General features: G+C 49.1%; 1 protein-coding gene across 2 annotated transcripts in view; it reads right to left on the bottom strand.

Annotated features, from left to right (window-relative positions):
• Positions 1-19,114, bottom strand: part of PREX1 (phosphatidylinositol-3,4,5-trisphosphate dependent Rac exchange factor 1) — a 378,063-nt gene that overhangs the window by 21,276 nt on the left and 337,673 nt on the right. For both annotated transcript variants that reach the window (XM_030212317.1, XM_030212318.1), the window contains exons 33-35: positions 10,700-10,799; positions 6,865-7,008; positions 6,275-6,392 (exon numbers count right to left, since the gene is read on the bottom strand). In XM_030212317.1, coding sequence (XP_030068177.1) covers positions 6,275-6,392; positions 6,865-7,008; positions 10,700-10,799 — 362 coding nt within the window. The remainder of the gene's footprint in view (positions 1-6,274; positions 6,393-6,864; positions 7,009-10,699; positions 10,800-19,114) is intronic.

Here is a 19,114-nt window from a genome sequence, read left to right as displayed (position 1 = left end):
GACCTATATGGGCCATCCAGTCTGCCCAACAAGTTAAAGCTTTGGGACAGATTTTCAGAACGCAGGAGGTAGCCGGGCTGCATCCTGTGGTCAGCGTTGAGCCTGGTTATTCAATGCTGGGAAATTTCCGGTGACCGGCAATTAAATATCCGATTTATTTTTGGACGGTTTCAACATAACTGGCCAAGTCGATATTCAGCACTGGCTGGTTATGTTTAAACCGGCCAAAGATACTCAAGGTATTCACATGGCCAAATATGTCTGCCAAACTCACACTGAAAATCAGAGGATAGCCAGATACGCCAATTACAGTACTATGCAAGCCACATTGAGCCTGCAAAGAGGTGGGAAAATGTGGGATACAAATGCAACAAATAAATAAAATAAATATTGGGCAATATAACCAGCTAGCCACTAGCCGGCGATATTCAGCAAGAGACAGACAGCTTATTTCCTGCTGAATATCGCCGGATAGCCAGCTAAGTACCATTTAACTGGCCAGGTGCAGGGCCAGTTAAACCCGGTAAGCGGGGTAAGCGCTGCAGTGGGGGTGCCGGCCTTCAAGGGCGCCGCTGCGGCACTGCACCGCCATACCGCGCCACCCTTGGTGCTTTAAATCTTTAATTTACCTCCGTTCCAGCAGCCCCGTCATTTGAAAGCCCTGCCCCGTCTCTAGCCTTCCCTCCCTTCGTGAGTTCGTTCCACAGTCCCGCCTTCTGACGTCATTTCCTCGAGGGCTGGACTGCAGAACGAACTCACGGAGGGAGGGAAGGCTAGAGACGGGGCAGGGCTTTCAAATGACGCGGCTGCTGGAACGGAGGTAAATTAAAGATTTAAAGCACCAAGGGCGGTGGGGGGTGGGGGCGAAGGAGAATCGCTGGACAGGGGCAGGGTGGGAGAAGAGAGAAAGGAGAGGCTGGGGGGGGGCGGGGGCACGCGGGTGCCTGAGGGGGGGGCGTGCGGGCGCCAACTCATAGTCTGCAGCAGGGGCGTATCTGAGGTTTGGCGGTAGGGGGGGCAGGGGCCAGAGTGAGGGGGCACATTATAGCCCCCCAGCCGCCGCCCCCCTACCGCCGTCAACCCTCCCCTACCACCGTCAACCCTCCCCCGCCTACCGCCGTCACCTACCCCCGCCGAGGTCCGCTTCCTCCGGTCCGGTGCCTTTAAAAGTATTACTTCAGCTGGCGGGGGACCCCCAACCCCCGCCAGCCCAGCCGAGGTCTTGTTTTAAGAAGTTCTTCCATCCTCGTGCTATTGAAAACTGCCTGCCTGCATCTCTTCCAGTTTCAGACTGAGTCTGACGTCGCAGCACATTGACGTCCTGCATGTACAACGTGCTGCGACGTCAGACTCAGTCTGAAACTGGAAGGGATGCAGGCAGGCAGTTTTCAATAGCACGAGGATGGAAGAACTTCTTAAAACAAGACCTCGGCTGGGCTGGCGGGGGTTGGGGGTCCCCCGCCAGCTGAAGTAATACTTTTAAAGGCACCGGACCGGAGGAAGTGGACCTCGGCGGGGGTAGGTGATGGCGGTAGGTGGGGGAGGGTTGACGGCGGTAGGGGGGTCCAGGACGAAATCTGCGGGGGCCCAGGCCCCTGTGGCCCCACACAGATATGCCCCTGGTCTGCAGGGGGGCGCCAGAGACCCTAGGACCGGCCCTGGCCAGGTGCCGTCCTGGCTGGTGAAATGGTTTTGAATATTATGAGGAAAGTACAAGAGTTTATCTTGTTGGAAAGATGTTTATGCACCAGGTGAGTGCAACATAAATATCTACTTTTTAAAGACAAGGAAAAGAATAAAGATGTTTAGAAAGCAGGCACATAACTGGTTACGTTTCAGTGAGTAACCAGTTATGTGTCAGCAGCAGGGGCGTATCTGCGTGGGGCCACAGGGGCCTGGGCCCCCGCAGATTTCGCCCTGGCCCCCCTCCCCGCCGTCAACCCTGCCCCGCTGCTTACTTTTGCTGGCGGGGGGCCCCAACCCCCGCCAGCCGAGGTCCGACCCGCAATCTCCATATTTCGTCTTCCTCCGTGGCCATGTGCTTCAAGGAAGTAACGCTGCAGTGCTGATTGGTTGAATCCAGTTTGGCGTTACTTCCTTGAAGCACATGGCCACGGAGGAAGACGAAATATGGAGATTGCGGGTCGGACCTCGGCTGGCGGGGGTTGGGGCCCCCCGCCAGCAAAAGTAAGCAACGGGGGAGGGTTGACGGCGGGGAGGGGGTGGAGAGAGGCGGCGGGGGGGGGAGGGAGGCAAAAATGTGCTCCCCCTCTCTGGCTCTGGCCCCCCCTACCGCCGGATTCCAGATACGCCCCTGGTCAGCAGATAACTGATTATCTTTGCAATCTTAGAAACACTGTTCCCAACACTGTCAAAGAGGCCTGAACCTTGCTGGGGGGGGGGGGGGGGGGACCACAGAAGGGATTAAGGGAACAACTCCTCCCTAATCTCTCCAGTGAAGTGCTGCTCAACAACAGCTGGTCACAAAATCTTAAATGTGGTTGGGAGCAGATGTAACTTCTGATTAAAAGCAGGAAACCGGCCAAAGAGTCGGTTGGGCCGCTGGACGAAAATGGTGTTAAAGGGGCGATCAAGGAGGACAAAGCCGTAGCGGAGAAATTAAATGAATTCTTTGCTTCGGTCTTCACCGAGGAGGATTTGGGGGGGACACCGGTGCCGGAAAGAATATTTGAAGCGGGGGAGTCGGAGAAACTAAACAAATTCTCTGTAACCTTGGAGGATGTAATGGGTCAGTTCAGCAAGCTGAAGAGTAGTAAATCACCGGGACCTGATGGTATTCATCCCAGAGTATTAATAGAACTAAAAAATGAACTTGCGGAGCTACTGTTAGAAATATGCAATCTGTCCCTAAAATCGAGTGTAGTACCGGAAGACTGGAGGGTAGCCAATGTTACTCCGATTTTTAAGAAGGGTTCCAGAGGAGATCCGGGAAATTATAGACCGGTGAGTCTGACGTCGGTGCCGGGCAAGATGGTGGAGGCTATTATTAAGAATAAAATTGCAGAGCATATACAAAAACATGGACTGATGAGACAAAGTCAGCACGGATTTAGTGAAGGGAAGTCTTGCCTCACCAATCTAATGCATTTTTTTGAGGGGGTAAGCAAACATGTGGACAATGGGGAGCCGGTTGATATTGTATATCTGGATTTTCAGAAGGCGTTTGACAAAGTGCCGCACGAAAGACTCCTGAAGAAATTGCAGAGTCATGGAATCGGAGGTAGGGTATTATTATGGATTAAGAACTGGTTGAAAGATAGGAAGCAGAGAGTAGGATTGCGTGGCCAGTATTCTCAGTGGAGGAGGGTAGTTAGTGGGGTCCCGCAGGGGTCTGTGCTGGGTCCGTTGCTTTTTAATGTATTTATAAATGACCTAGAGATGGGAATAACTAGTGAGGTAATTAAATTCGCCGATGACACAAAATTATTCAGGGTCGTCAAGTCGCAGGAGGAATGTGAACGATTACAGGAGGACCTTGCGAGACTGGGAGAATGGGCGTGCAAGTGGCAGATGAAGTTCAATGTTGACAAGTGCAAAGTGATGCATGTGGGTAAGAGGAACCCGAATTATAGCTATGTCTTGCAAGGTTCCGCGTTAGGAGTTACGGATCAAGAAAGGGATCTGGGTGTCGTCGTCAATGATACGCTGAAACCTTCTGCTCAGTGTGCTGCTGCGGCTAGGAAAGCGAATAGAATGTTGGGTGTTATTAGGAAGGGTATGGAGTCCAGGTGTGCGGATGTTATAATGCCGTTGTATCGCTCCATGGTGCGACCGCACCTGGAGTATTGTGTTCAGTACTGGTCTCCGTATCTCAAAAAAGATATAGTAGAATTGGAAAAGGTACAGCGAAGGGCGACGAAAATGATAGTGGGGATGGGACGACTTTCCTATGAAGAGAGGCTGAGAAGGCTAGGGCTTTTCAGCTTGGAGAAGAGACGGCTGAGGGGAGATATGATAGAAGTGTATAAAATAATGAGTGGAATGGATCGGGTGGATGTGAAGCGACTGTTCACGCTATCCAAAAATACTAGGACTAGAGGGCATGAGTTGAAGCTACAGTGTGGTAAATTTAAAACGAATCGGAGAAAATTTTTCTTCACCCAACGTGTAATTAGACTCTGGAATTCGTTGCCGGAGAACGTGGTACGGGCGGTTAGCTTGACGGAGTTTAAAAAGGGGTTAGATAGATTCCTAAAGGACAAGTCCATAGACCGCTATTAAATGGACTTGGAAAAATTCCGCATTTTTAGGTATAACTTGTCTGGAATGTTTTTACGTTTGGGGAGCGTGCCAGGTGCCCTTGACCTGGATTGGCCACTGTCGGTGACAGGATGCTGGGCTAGATGGACCTTTGGTCTTTCCCAGTATGGCACTACTTATGTACTTATGATGTGGATTGCTTGCTTCTACTCAAATTTATAAATCTACATGTTCTTTAAGGTCTGAGAACAAGCATTTAGTGGAGGAGTGGCCTAGTGGTTAGGGTGGTGGACTTTGGTCCTGAGGAACTGAGTTCGATTCCCACTTCAGGCACAGGCAGCTCCTTGTGACTCTGGGCAAGTCACTTAACCCTCCATTACCCCATGTAAGCCGCATTGAGCCTGGCATGAGTGGGAAAGCGCAGGGTACAAATGTAACAAAAATAAAATAGATACTATTGGAGATTCTACATGGAATGTTGCTACTATTGGAGATTCTATATGGAATGTTGCTACTATTGGATATTCTACATGGAATGTTGCTATTCCACTAGCAATATTCCATGTAGAAGGCTGCGCAGGCTTCTGTTTCTGTGAGTCTGACGTCCTGCACGTACGTGCAGGACGTCAGACTCACAGAAGCAGAAGCCTGCGCGGCCACATTGGTGATCTGCAAGGGCCGACTTCTACATGGAATGTTGCTAGTGGAATAGCAACATTCCATGTAGAATCTCAAATAGTAGCAACAGTGGAGGAGTGGCCTAGTGGTTAGGGTGGTGGACTTTGGTCCTGAGGAACTGAGTTTGATTCCCACTTCAGGCACAGGCAGCTCCTTGTGACTCTGGGCAAGTCACTTAACCCTCCATTGCCCCAGGTACAAATAAGTACCTGTAAGCCGCATTGAGCCTGCCATGATTGGGAAAGCACAGGGTACAAATGTAATTTTAAAAAAAAAAAATTATTGGATGTTCCAAGTTTTCGATCGGTGAGCCTCTGAGGTCTCTGTGCTACTACTTTTCAAATTGTGGGGCCTAAATTATGGAATACTTTACCACTTGAAATGCGTAAAATTGAGACATTGCTTTCTTTCAGAAAACAGTTATTTAAAAAAAAAAAAAGCATTTAGCGAAGCAGGAGGCCCTAAGGGGAAATAGGGTTGAAGGGCCGATATGTGGCTACCTTGGATCACTTTGTTTAGCGATTTCGTTTAGTTGTCTTGGAGATGTGCATGTCATTTTTGAAATCCGCCAAAATCTTAGAATGAGCGGACAGAAATTTGGATAAATCCACGAACTTGACATACCTTTGTCCCACCCAAAACACATCCAGGCCACCCCTCACCCCTTTGCCATTTGTACAGACTTGGGTCTAATGCGTGCATACGCCAGGCTTTGTAAAACGGGGACTTCCACGTTTATGCAAGATAAACGTTTAAGTATTGGTTTATGCATGTACTAAACCCGAACAGGATTTAGCCTGACAACAGATTTTGGGTGGGCCTAGGCAAGAATTGGGTGGGCACCAAGTGTCCTCCCCCCCCCCCCCCCCCCCCCCCCAACAAAAAAAAAATTCTCAGCTGGTGGAAAAGCGCTTCTTTCCACCTTGGAAATGCACTGAAAACTGAGCATGCGCAGGTGCCGGTGTCGTGGAGAGTAGCGTTTTCGTTACCATCAGGGGGAAATCTTGAGCTGGCGGAGCTTGGCATTCCCATCAATTACCACTAAACATGTGCTACTGTTGGGTGGGCCTGAGCCATAAATGGGTGGGCCCTGGCCCACCCAAGCCCACCTGTGGCTACGCCACTGGGGCCGTGACTAAGCATTTCTTCCTACAAGTGATCACCCTTAGACCACTGACAGTTGGGATAGATCCTCGTAATGTGGACAAGGTTAACCAGGTGGAAGAACTTACTGGTCTTCTTTCTGCTATTATGTACTTTTTCACCGTTCTATTATCCTTGTAAATAATACACACGTAAATAGTCAATTTTTCTTCTAAGCAAGATCTTACAGAAATCTGATCATCTCTGCAGGGTTTTTGGGGTTTTTTTTTACCTGAGTTTACGGTAATAATGTTGAACTTTCTCAAGAGAAGCTCCGTTAATCTGATGTTGAAGCTCTTCCAAAGACTGGTTGCTGCCTCCCTGTGACTGGCCTTCAAGATTTTCCAAATCTGAGGAGAAAAAACACTTTGATTGAACAATAATTTGCTTCTATTGTGTTAAGTTACAGGTCACCAGTGCCGTAGCGAGGGCTAATGGCACCCGGGGCGGGTTGCCGCTGTGCACCCCCCCCCCCCCCCGGGTGCAGCACGGCATGACCCCCCCCCCCCCCCCCCGGACTGCATTCTTACCTGCAGGAGGGCCGATCCGCCCCGAGTGCACGTCACTCGGAGCTGCGTCGGCCCCGCTGGTTCCCTGCTCTCTCTGCCCCGGAACAGGAAGTAACCTGTTCCGGGGCAGAGGGAGCAGGGAACCAGAGGGGCCGGCACCACCTGAGCGCGTGCACCTAGGGCGGACCGCCCCTCCCGCCCCCCCTTCCTACGCCACTGCAGGTCACCTCCCACTACGATACACAACTTTTTTGTAGAGGTAACATCCAACGAGAACCCACTGGGAACAAGTAAGTGAACAGCATTACAGTACCTCTGGTGAACAGAACACAATGGAGCTTTAAACTCCCGCCATTTTCAAATCGAGATGGGAGCTTGGAGAAGTGAAAACTGTCGAGGTAAAATATAACTTTTAAGGACTGACGACTTCCTTCTACATGGTAGAAGATACACGTATCTAAAGGCAAAACAAGAAGAGCGAAGAAAAAAGTATTAAATTGTAGAAAAAATATTTATGCTGTGTAAGGTATTTCAGTACAGATTTATGTCATGCCCCTTAACACCATGTCATGTCCAAAAATGTCCCTCAAAACGTGATCTACACATTGGCCAGCTTAGCTGACATTTTTTAGCCGTGACAAAAGCACGGAAGTTGAAATCATAGCAGTGGCGTTCCGTGGCTGGCTGACACCCGGGGCGGATCGCCGCTGTGCGCACCCCCCCCCCCTCCGGGTGCAGTGCAACAAGGCGCGCGCCCCCCCCCCCCGGTGTGGCACAGCTCCCCCCCTGGCGTGGACCCCCCAGCGCAGCGCCTCTCACTCCCCCCCCCCGACAGTCCCCACCTGCCTACCAGCTGAGCTCCGTGCACCCAGCACCTCGAATTTGCAGCGCTGCTGACTGTAAAAGAAGAAAATTGTCTCGTCGTTGGCCCTTCCCTCGCACTGTGTCCCGCCCTCTGATATAACTTCCTATTTCCTCGAGGGCGGGACACAGTGAGGGAAGGGCCAACGTCGAGACAATTTTCTTCTTTTACAGGCAGCAGCGCTGCAGATTCGAGGTGCCGGGTGCACGGAGCTCAGCTGATAGGCAGGTGGGGACTGTCGGATGGGGGGGGGGAGTGAGAGGTGCTGCGCCGGGGGAGTCCACACCAGGGGGTGCTGTGCCACGCTGGGGGGGTGGACGGAGCACCTCCCCACCCGTTGACACCCGGGGCGGACCGCCCCCACCGCCCCGCCCTTGCTACGCCACTGAATCAGAGACGGTCGTTTCATTCCTATCTGTTTTCCTTTCTAACTCTCCAGTACCTGCCTTCACTGTGGAGAAAACTGGACTCTTTCTACAGTGTGATGCCTTCTATTAAAGCCAAAACGAGGTATGCAATTGCAGCCTGAATGAAGAAGCCGAGAACAGAAAGCCACAGTACACACTGGAGCAGTATCAGACGAGCTCTGCATTAGTGCGTCTATTTATTTCAGCTTTTCTCTGCTAATGCATCTGTACAGAAAGGCAGATGCCAGTAATTTCTAAAGGTGAAGCTTCTTGCTTCATCTGAGAACTCATTTTTCTATCGCGCCATTCCTATCAGACCACTCTCCAGAGCATGAAAACAATTGCTGCTCCCCCTAGACTCTTTGAATAAAGACCATCTAACAGATAATTACTGCAAGATGAGGCTACAGATCCTTTCACGAAATCCCATCACTATCTATGAATTATTAAAGTGCCCGTCCAGGAAAAGAATTCAACTGGCAATATTTTCCTAATGGCATTTGGACCATGTTTTTACTTGGTTTGTCTCTGTGGCCCTGCAAGACTATGCTGTGTTCTTTCCCACTATATATTGAATAACAGCACCTAACATTAGTGCGTTTTCAGTAACCAGAAGCTTGTTTACCTTCAAACAATGTTTACAAATTTATGCCTTTGTATTGTCAGAGGATGCCTGGCCTAATGGGCACCTGCAATAGTAAAGGATATGAAGGGCAATTCTATAAATTGGCACCTCAGTCTAGATGCCCTAATCAGGGCCGCCGAGAGACTAGGCCGGGCCTGAGGCAAGGCAACCCCGCCTCCGCCCCCCCCCCCCCGCTGCCCCGCCTCCACCACCCCACTGCTGCCGCCCCCCGTCGCTCCCCCCGCTGCTGCAGTCCGTGGTCTCACCTGCCTGCCTCCACGGCTCCGGGCCCCCTTCATTCAAAGCGACACTCGCAGATCGCGTCTCTTCGACCTTCCCTCCCTGTGTCCCGCCCTCGTCTGATGTAACTTCCGGTTTCCGCGAGGGCGGGACACAGGGAGGGAAGGCCAGAAGAGATGCGATCTGCAACTGCCTCTTTGAATGAAGGGGGCCCGGAGCCGAGGAGGCAGGCAGGTGAGACCGAGGACTGCAGCACCGGCGGCCTGACCCCAGCGCTGTGCCCCCCTTGGAGGCCTGGGCCCAGGGAATTTTGCCCCCCCTGCCCCCCCCCCCCCCCCCCCCCCACTCAGCAGCCCTGGCCCTAATGCCAGGCACTTATGGGTGAATTCTATAAATCGCACCTAAAAAAAATCAGTGCCCCCCCCTTGCTTAAGCGCTATTTTATAAGCTGTATCTGAAGTTAGGCATGGGTTAGAGACTAGCACTTAAGTGCAGGGGGCTCATGTAAATTTAGTTGCAGCTATTTGCACCCAAAAAAATGCAGTGCGAATGCCTCCCCTAAATTTATGTCCGGCATTGAATATCCAATTTTAGTTTTGTCCGTGGCAACTTAACCAGTTAAGCCGATATTCAGCGCTAACGAGTTAAGTGCTTAGTGGTTAAAAATAGACCAGATAATTAGCAGGCCCATTTTAACTGCTAAATTTAGCCAGTTAGCGCTGAATATTTGCACTTGACCAGCTAAGTCGCGTGACATAGCTGGTTAGCAGCTAGCCACTAAGTGCTAGGAAATCCGGACCACCCCAGAATCTGGACCCTTTACATTTTCATGCTGACCGTCTGAAAATCCGGCCAACCACCCGAGAATCTGGACTCCCTTCCTCCTACACCCCCCCCCCCCCCCCCACAGCATTTGTCCAGCATCTCAACCTCCCCTCCCGGCCCTGCCCGCTGCTCCCCCAATGTACAAACATTTTAAGAAGTCATCGGTGATGCAACAGCAACAGCCTTATTCACAGGCTGCCTCTGGCCTGCATGCTGCCTTTCCATCTAACCCATCATCCCCTCCAAAAATAGGAAGTTGCATCAGAAGGGGCAGGATGGGTCGGAGGGAAAGCCATGGTGTAGGTTGAGGCAGCCTGCGAGTAAAGCTGTCACCGGTACTGCAGCACCAAAGACTTCTTAAAAGGTTTGTACACTGGGGGAGTCGCAGGCAGCGCAGGGCTGGGAGGGGAGGGAGAGACGCTGGACTGTCCGGGGGGGGGGGGGGAGGGAGAGGAGAGGCATAGCCACGAGGGGGTCTTGGGGACAATACTGAGAACGCCATTTAAGATTAGAGCATAGGTTTCATGTTTAATAATCTACTTCCTGTTTTTTTCTAAATTATATTGATTGAATTCCTTTGAAAATTGCACTCTCTGGTGGCAGAGCGATCTAAACACACTGAAAAGTTCAAAGATTGCGAACGTACTTAAAGAGAAGCAGAATATTAGTCCATAGAAAATAATCAATCTACAGATAGGGGAAACCATGAAATCTGTATTTGTGTAATAAAAAGAGTCAAAACTGCGGGCAGGGCCCCCTCCTATGGCGAAGAGAAATGCCAGAAGGGGAAGATAGCCGCTGCCTGAGAATCCAGACCGACCCAATCCCCAAATACTCTGGGATTTTTGGACTTCTACTGTATTCAGCTGACATAAACATTTAGCAGTTAGCCAGCTAAGTGCCGTTCCTGGCGGTTAAATAGTGCTGAATATTGGGCCCATGGAGAATATCTGGCTGTGGCCCATAAACGTGATTTAAATGGCCCAAAGGTGTCTGCATATTTTTTAAAAAATCTACAGACAGCCCAACTATATGTTTGCTGGCTGCCAGTGAACTCAAAATTGGTTTGAATATTGGTCTGAAAGTAGTTAACAGGGTGTGTGCCTCTTAATATTGCTTCCCACGTGCAATTAGATTCAAATTCTGGACTCCGAAACGCAGAACAACAAAGCAGAGTAAACCTGCTTACTTGCAACTTGATTTTCATCCAGCTGCTTAAAATAAAAGACCACTTTATCCAGCTCCGAGAGAGTGACTCTGATGTCTTCAAGCATAATGCGCTCCTCCTTCTAATGACAGAGAAAAAGAAAACATTAGCTCACATCTCAAACAGCATAACAACCCCAGACCTATGACACACTTCAGTGAGAACACAAACCAAACTCTGCACCTAAGATGTGACGGGCTGCTTACTGTGCAATAAATGTCAACAAAAGCAAATATACATTTTCCCCATAATTCTGTAAACTTGCATGCACACTTTTACGCTTACTCCCAAATTCTATATATAGCGCCTTAAGTTGCTTGTGCTAAAGCACACACAACTTAATTAGCAAGCCAATCAGTGCTGATAATTGGTACTTAACAACTAATTAGCGGCACTAATTGGCTTTAATTAGAATGTATGTGCACAACCTTCTAGGCGCATTCCATAACACAGTGTACGTAAATTCTAGTGCAGGCAGCTCAAAAGGGGGCATGGTTATAGGCGTGGAACGGGCGGTTTGTGGGTGTTTCAAAAAAACGATGTGCATTGTTATGGAATACACCCGATCTGTGCCTAACTTAGGTGCAGGTACTTAAGCCTGGTTTTAGGTGGTCTAAACGGGTGTGTATAAATTTTAGTTACAGGAATGGAGCGTGCACAAGTTCGATATAGTATGGCTAACTTTAGGTGCACTTTATAGAATCAAGCTAACCGCGTAGTTTTTCAGCGCTAATTTTTAAGTTATATAGTTTATTTAAGATTTGCTATACTACGCTAATGCTAACTAGCAGGTCTCAGTGTTTTACAATAATTAAAACCAATATCAGAAAGGAAAAGAACTACAAATTCTGATAGAGAAACAGTCTAAGAAATAGGCCAAACTAAGAAAGGGAGGAGATAGGTAAGGGGAGGGGAAGGATTACTAAAAAGGACCTCAGGGCAACAGTCAGGGTTGGTCCGACCCAGTGGCGTAGCCAGACAGCCAATTTTGGGTGGGCCTGAGCCCAAATTGGATGGGCACAACATTTTTTTCTGCCCCTGTCCTACTCCCACATGTCACCCTCTCTCCTACGTCTATGTCCAACATTTTCTCTCTCTCTCTCTTCTTCTGCATCTCTCCCTCCCATGTCCAACTTTCTCCCTCACTCCTTACCCCCCTGTGCAGCAACTCTCGAAGAACTTCTGGCTGAAATTCTTCTCCCCGCTGCTGCATCGGTCCCTGCAGCATTCTTTTTTTTCGCCCGTCGCCAGCAGCGCTACGATTCACAGAGGCCGCTCCGCTCCCCCCTGCAGCGTCCATCCGGCCCTCTCTGATGCACTTCCTGTTTTCGTAGGGCCGAATGGACGCTGCAGTGGGGAGCAGAGCGGCCTCTGTGAATCGTAGCGCTGCTGGTCACGGGCGAAAAAAAAGAATACTGCAGGGACCGAGGCAGCAGCGGGGAGAAGAATTTCTGGCAGGCAACACTCCCGGCAGCGATGTTGTTGGGTTGGGGCGGGCCTAGAGCAAAAGTGGGTGGGCCTGGGCCCGTCCAGGCCCACCCGTAGCTACACCCCTGGTCCGACCATCAAGCCACCTACGGCGGGGGCCTCAGGTGGCACTCTTCAGGAGCGGCATCTCGGGGGTGCGGCTCTGCGGCGTTTTACCTCATCACGGTGACGTTCCAAACCCGGCAGCGATTCCCATACACTGCCCTGCCGCCGCCGGCATCTGCCTCTTCCCTTTAGTGCAGCCACCTGAAGGAAGTCGCAGTAAGGGGAAGAGGCGGTGCCAAGGTAGTGTATGAGAATCACTGCCGAGTTTGGAATGTCACCATGAAGAGGTAAAACACTAGGAGGGGGGGGGGGGGGCGGCATCTCAGCCCGGGGGGGGGGGGGGTGGCATCTCGACCCGGGGGTATCTTGCCTTGGGTCAACCCTTACTACAGTAACATTGCCCAACCCCATGGGAACAATCTAGGTGATTGCAAAGGCTGGTGCAAAGAGCTATATTTTTAGTGAAGCTTTAAATAAGTTGGTTCTGCACAGCTATGTGGCGGGGGGGGGGGGGGAGTGAATTCCAGAAAAATAGGGGCAGCGAGAAAGAAAGCACAATTTCTAGTATATTCCAGTTGAGTGAGTTTTGGACCTGGTAAAACAAGCCGGTTATGATTAAAGTAAATGGACAAGAGAATAGGGAATAGTAAGAGAATTTAAATAAAGAGGAAAACCCACCCTGTGCGCCTTAAAAGTAAGAATTAGAAGGTGCCGTAGGAAAATGGCTGCTGCAACCCCTCGTGGCAGCCTTGCAGTACTATACAAGTACTGCATAATCTCCAGCAATCAGGGCCCTTTCAGTTAGCCTCAGATACTCAGTGCTTGTGCCCAGACATAGCCCGGCACTAAATATGGGGGCTAATCTAGCCAGCGACGGTCAGTGTTTAAAAAAATGCCAGGGAATTATTACTCTCATCTTTAAGGGTCTCCTCCAGATTATCTCTCATACACTCCAACATGCTTTCTTTGCTCCTCACAAAAGGCTCTGCTAACCATCCCTACTGAGACTCGATACTACCAGACGCTCTGCTTTCAGCTATATCTGTCCATACCTGTGGGATTCTGTCCCAACATACTTTAGGCATGAGTCCTGGCCACAGAAATTTAAGAAATTGGAAGTCACAAGAACAGTCATACTGGGTCAGACTAATGGTCCATCTAGCCCAGTATCCTGTTTCCAAACAGTGGCCCAGCCGGGTCACAAGTACATGGCAGAAACCCAATTAGCAGCAACATTCCATGTAGAACCCCAAAGAATAGCAAGATTCCATTCAGAATCCCAAAGAGTAGCAACATTCCATGCTACCGATCCAAGGGCAAGCAGTGGCTTCCCTGTGTCATGGCTCCTTTTAGATACGTATGAAGGTCAGCTGACCAACAAGACTTCACTAATCAATTTCTAACTACCCCCCCCCCCCCCCCCCCCCGCCCTTGGTCTGCACCTTTCTTCTTCTTTTTCCATCCTGGTTTTTACCCCTCTCCTCTTTTCTTCTCCCCTCCTTGTTTTTTTCATCCTCTCCACCCCCCCCTCCCCACATCACTATATTTTTTTCTGTTACTTTCTCCTTTTTTTCTTGTAAACTGCCTAGAGGCACATGAAACATTAGTCTCAAGCTTTTAGGAGGGATGATTCATAAATGCAAACAATAAATGAAATAAAATAAATAGCTCAACATCTCTCAAATATTGGTGGATCACAAAATCAGTTCAGAAAATGAATAATTCTATTCCTTTAAAATATTAGATAGAATTAAGTACAGTGCCTATATCATTCTTTCCTTATGAACCAAGATAACTGTTTGCTCAAAAGGCATACTACACCTTCCTCAACAGGGGGCAGTGTGTGCACACTTAAAAGAAGACAAAAGAATTAACAGTCTCCAGAAGTCAAAAATGGAGACCCCCCCCCCCCCCCCCCCTTGAGAAACAAATGAATTAATTCAGTGTAACATTCACTCTATATGTTAATTTGGTCACCTGCCTGCTTCACAGATAGGGAAAGGGGAGGGATTTGATATACCCTTTCCATAGTTATAATCAAAGCAGTTTACATATTACATACAGGTACTTATTTTGCAACTGGAGCAACTGAGAGTTAGGTGACTTATTGGGTAATGGGAACTGAACCCAGGTCCCCAGAATCAAAATCTGCTGCACTAACCACTAGGTTACTCCTTCTCTAGCAACATTCCATGTAGAATTTCAAATAGGGAAAGGGAAATGGGACTTGATATACCACCTTTCTGTGGTTTTTGCAACTATATTCAAAGCGGTTTACGTGGAGGGACATAATCGAACAGCGCCGGCCATCTCCGGGGCCAGCTCCGTAAATGGGCAGAGCCAACCGTATTTTCGAAAAAGATGGCCGGCCGGCTAAATCTCAACATTTAGGTCAAATGTTGAGATCACTGGGTTTAGAGAAGGCCGGCTTCGGTTTTCGGCCATAATGGAAACCGGGCCCGGCCATCTTAAACCTGGCGAAATGCAAGGTATTTGGTTGTGGGAGGAGCCAACATTTGTAGTGCACTGGTCCCCCTCACATGCCAGGACACCAACCGGGCACCCTAGGGGGCACTTCTAAAAATTAAAAAAATAAAAATAAAAATTGCTCCCAGGTGCATAGCTCCCTTACCTTGGGTGCTGAGCCCCCCAAATCCCCCCAAAACCCACTCCCCACAACTCTAGACCACTACCATAGCCCTAAGGGATTAAGGGGGCACCTACATGTGGGTACAGTGGGTTTTGGGGGGGGTTTGGACGGCTCCCATTTACCACCACAAGTGTAACAGGTGGGGGGAGGTTGGGCCTGGGTCCACCTGCCTGAAGTGCAGTGCACCCACAAAAAACTGCTCCAGGGACCTGCATACTGCTGTCAGGGAGCTGGGTATGACATTTGAGGCTGGCAAAAAATATGTTTTTAATTTTTTTTTTTTGGGTGGGAGGGGGTTGGTGAACACTGGAGGAGTAAGGGAAGGTGATCCCCAATTCCCTCCGGTGGTCATCTGGTCAATTGGGGCACTTTTTTGAGGCTTGGTCGTAAAAATAAATGGACCAAGTGAAGCCGGCAAAATGCTCGTCAGATCTGGCCATCTTTTTTCCATTATCGGGCGAAGCCAGCCATCTCGTAACCACACTCCCGTCCTGCCTTCTGTACCCTGCCGACACGCCCCCTTGAAGTTTCGCTGGCTCCGCGACGGAAAGCAGTTGGCGCTGGCCAAAATCGGCTTTCGATTATACCAATTTGGCTGGGTTCAGGAGATCGCCGGCAATCTCCCGATTTGTGTCGGAAGATGGCCGGCGATCTCTTTCAAAAACAGTGACAATAGTATATACAGGTACGTATTTTACAAAACAAGCAAAAAGGAGGAACAAACCTCACGTAACCGTGAGCAACAAACAAAACAGTGAGGTAGATCAGAGGAGGATAACAAATAGTCTGATGAATCTCTGATGTTATAGCAGAAATGCTTAAGAACAAGAGTATAATCAAATTCCTGACTGTAAACTCCTTGTGATATCCTCAATTTGATGAAAGCGCTGAATTGCAGTGGGCTTCCTCCAACTGGCAAAAGTCGGTGATGCGAGTACTGCAAAAAGGGCTTATCTTACACCTGGAGCAATGGAGGGTTAAGCGACTCGCCCAGTGTCACAAGGAGGGGCAGTGGGAATTGAAGTCATCTCCCCTGGGCCTCAGGCTACTCCTCACAGCTTCATTAGGAAAAGGTAATACTACTACTACTACTACTACTACTACTACTATTTATCATTTCTATAGCGCTACAAGGCATACGCAGCGCTGTACACCATACACAAAAAAGACAGTCCCTGCTCAAAGAGCTCACAATCTAGATAAGACAGGTAAACAGACAGAACGATTAAGGGTAAGGGAATAAAGAGGTGAGGATAAAGGACAGGGCAAGTGAGTAGTGGTTAGGAGTCAAAAGCAGTGGTAAAGAGGTGGGCTTTAAGTTTGGACTTGAAAACGGCCAAGACGGGGCTAGACGCACAGGCTCGGGAAGTCTATTCCAGGCGTGAGGTGCAGCAAGACAAAAGGAACGGAGTCTAGAATTAGCAGTAGAGGAGAAGGGGACGGATAAGAGAGATTTATCTACAGAACGGAGTACCCGGGGGGGGGGGGGGCGTGGGGAGAGACGAGAGTGGAGAGGTACTGGGGAGCGGCAGAGTGAATACATCAGCAAAACTCTATTCCCCCACTGAAACCTTTCCACAAATAACTGGAGCAAAACAAATGCCATCACTTTGTGTTTGACCACACTAAAAAGAAGAGAAAAAACACCTGCAGGAAGGTTTCCGGCAATGAGGCAGCACTATATAGTTTAGGGATGATTAATCACACACCAGGAAAAGAATAATCCTGACACAGCTTTTACAAAAGCAGCCTCCTAATAGCAATAGTCAGCCCTGAGCTTTTTTAAACACGCTGGGGGTTTTGTCTACTCAATTATATTTGGATAATTAACAGCAACACTTGAACAAATAAAACACTCCCTGTATGTCCCGGGGTTCCTCTATTCTTGCTGAATCTATTTTTAAACACAGATGCCCTTGGTAAGCCTGGATCTCTCCACACTCGTCCTTCCCTACACCCCTTCCCGTGCACTCCGCTCCATGGATAAATCCTTCTTATCTGTTCCCTTCTCCACTTCTGCCAACTCCAGACTTCACGCCTTCTGTCTCGCTGCACCCTACGCCTGGAATAAACTTCCTGAGCCCCTACGTCTTGCCCCATCCTTGGCCACCTTTAAATCTAGACTGAAAACCCACCTCTTTAACGTTGCTTTTGACTCGTAACCACTTGTAACCACTCGCCTCCACCTACCCTCCTCTCCTCCTTCCTGTACACATTAATTGACTTGATTACTTTATTTTTTGTCTATTAGATTGTAAGCTCTTTGAGCAGGGACTGTCTTTCTTCTATGTTTGTGCAGCGCTGCGTACGCCTTGTAGCGCTATAGAAATGCTAAATAGTAGTAGTAGTAGTAGATAATAGCACCGAATATCACACACGAACCCAACAATGGTGGCACTCACTGCCATACCCAGATATTCCCTGCCAAAAGCTAGATATCGGACGGTGCTAAATATTAAGGTATAGGTTTAAATGCTGCCACTGGCATTTATTGAGTTTATTTATTTTAAAGACTTCTAACCCGCTTACATACATCGGTATGTATGTTTTTATGGAAACTTAGGCAGTTTCCATAAAAACGTACATTCCAATGTAAAACAAAACATCTTCAATTAGCAGAAATATAACGTAAAATATTGCTAACATAATCCGACACATAAAGTGCTGCTGTCATCAGTGGCGTTCCTGGGGGGGGGGGGGGGGGGCGGTGGGTGCGGTCCGCCTCGGGTGCATGCCGCTGGGGGGGGGGGGGGGGTGCCGCGCGCGCGCCTGTCCTCCGTTGTTCCATGCTTCTTCTCTGCCCCGGAAAAGGTTGTTCCGGGGCAGAGAAGAAGCATGGAACAACCGAGGACAGGCGCGCGCGCCCCCCCCCCCCCCAGCGGCATGCACCCGGCGGGGGGTTCCTTCGCAGGGGTGTCCTTTCGCCGGGGGGGGGGGAGGGTCCACGCTGCATGGGGGGGCGCTGCACCCGGGGGCCGGGGCGCATCGGCGATCCACCCCGGGTGCCAGCCCCCCCAGGAACGCCACTGGCTGTCATACCTTCCAAAACTGTACCGTGTCAAAGGAAGGTTTGAACAAAAGCTGTGTTTTCAATAGTTTCTTAAACAAAGAACAATGCTGACCGTGGAGTTGAAACACTGACCTGTGTATCTTTTTTGTAATCAACATGTGCAAATTTTGAATTCTTGAACGAACCCTGTGCTCGTCATTCTATGTAAGAACATAACACTGCATTTTGCAAAATATGGGCCAGAGTCTACAAATGGTGCTATAAATTCGGGGGCTGATAAAATCTGGCGCTCAACTTTATTCTATGCGGGGTGTTCTGGGATGAGCGTTCACCTTTGGGGACCGAATTTGGCACTCAACGTTGAGCACATGGACTTACGCCAGCTGAAACCTGGAGTAAATCCTAGCGTGCAAAATTGGGTACGGATTTGCGCTATTCTGTAGCACTATACTCATCTTTTGTGAATGCCCCAGACCTGCCCATGCACCTCCCATGGCCATGCCCCCTTTTCAGTTGTGTGTGATCCAATTTAGGCAATGGAAAGAACAAAAAAGGGGATCTGCTCCTTCCACAGTCACGCAAGGAGAAAACAACACAGGGTGGAAGAGAAAACAAATCCAAGTGACCAGCCGAACACAGCAGTGAGAGCTCCAAACAAAGTTTATTAGGACCCAACACAGTCCGAGTTTCGGCAAAAAGCCTTCTTCAGGGGTCGATAAATCCTCTGCAGAATGTATAATCAACTGTGTGTGCTAGGAAAGCACTAAATCAATTGCCACGACCCCTGAAGAAGGCTTTTTGCCGAAACACGGACCGTGTTGGGTCCTAATAAACTTTGTTTGGAGCTCTCACTGCTGTGATCGGCTGGTCACTTTGATTTGTTTTCTCTTCCACCCTGTGTTGTTTTATCCAATTTAGGCACCCATTGTTACAGAATAGCGTGTAGTTGGCGTCCAAATCATAATTATTATTATTTTTTTTTTTTTTTTTTTGCATTTGTATCCCACATTTTCCCACCTATTTGCAGGCTCAATGTGGCTTACAAAGCTCCGTTATGGCATTCGCCATTCCAGAGTAGACATTGCAATTGGTGTTACATAGAGAATAGGTTAACATGATAAAATTAGATATACAGGCATAGAAAGAGATCGATCAAAATGGAGGTTGCGTGGAAATGTGTTGTAGTTAAAGTTATTGGATGTTG

The sequence above is a fragment of the Microcaecilia unicolor genome, chromosome 8 (genome assembly GCF_901765095.1).
Source record: "Microcaecilia unicolor chromosome 8, aMicUni1.1, whole genome shotgun sequence".
Classification (NCBI taxonomy): Eukaryota; Metazoa; Chordata; class Amphibia; order Gymnophiona; family Siphonopidae; genus Microcaecilia; species Microcaecilia unicolor.
Note: the sequence above shows the minus strand (reverse complement) of the source record. Positions and strands in the feature narration are given on the sequence as shown.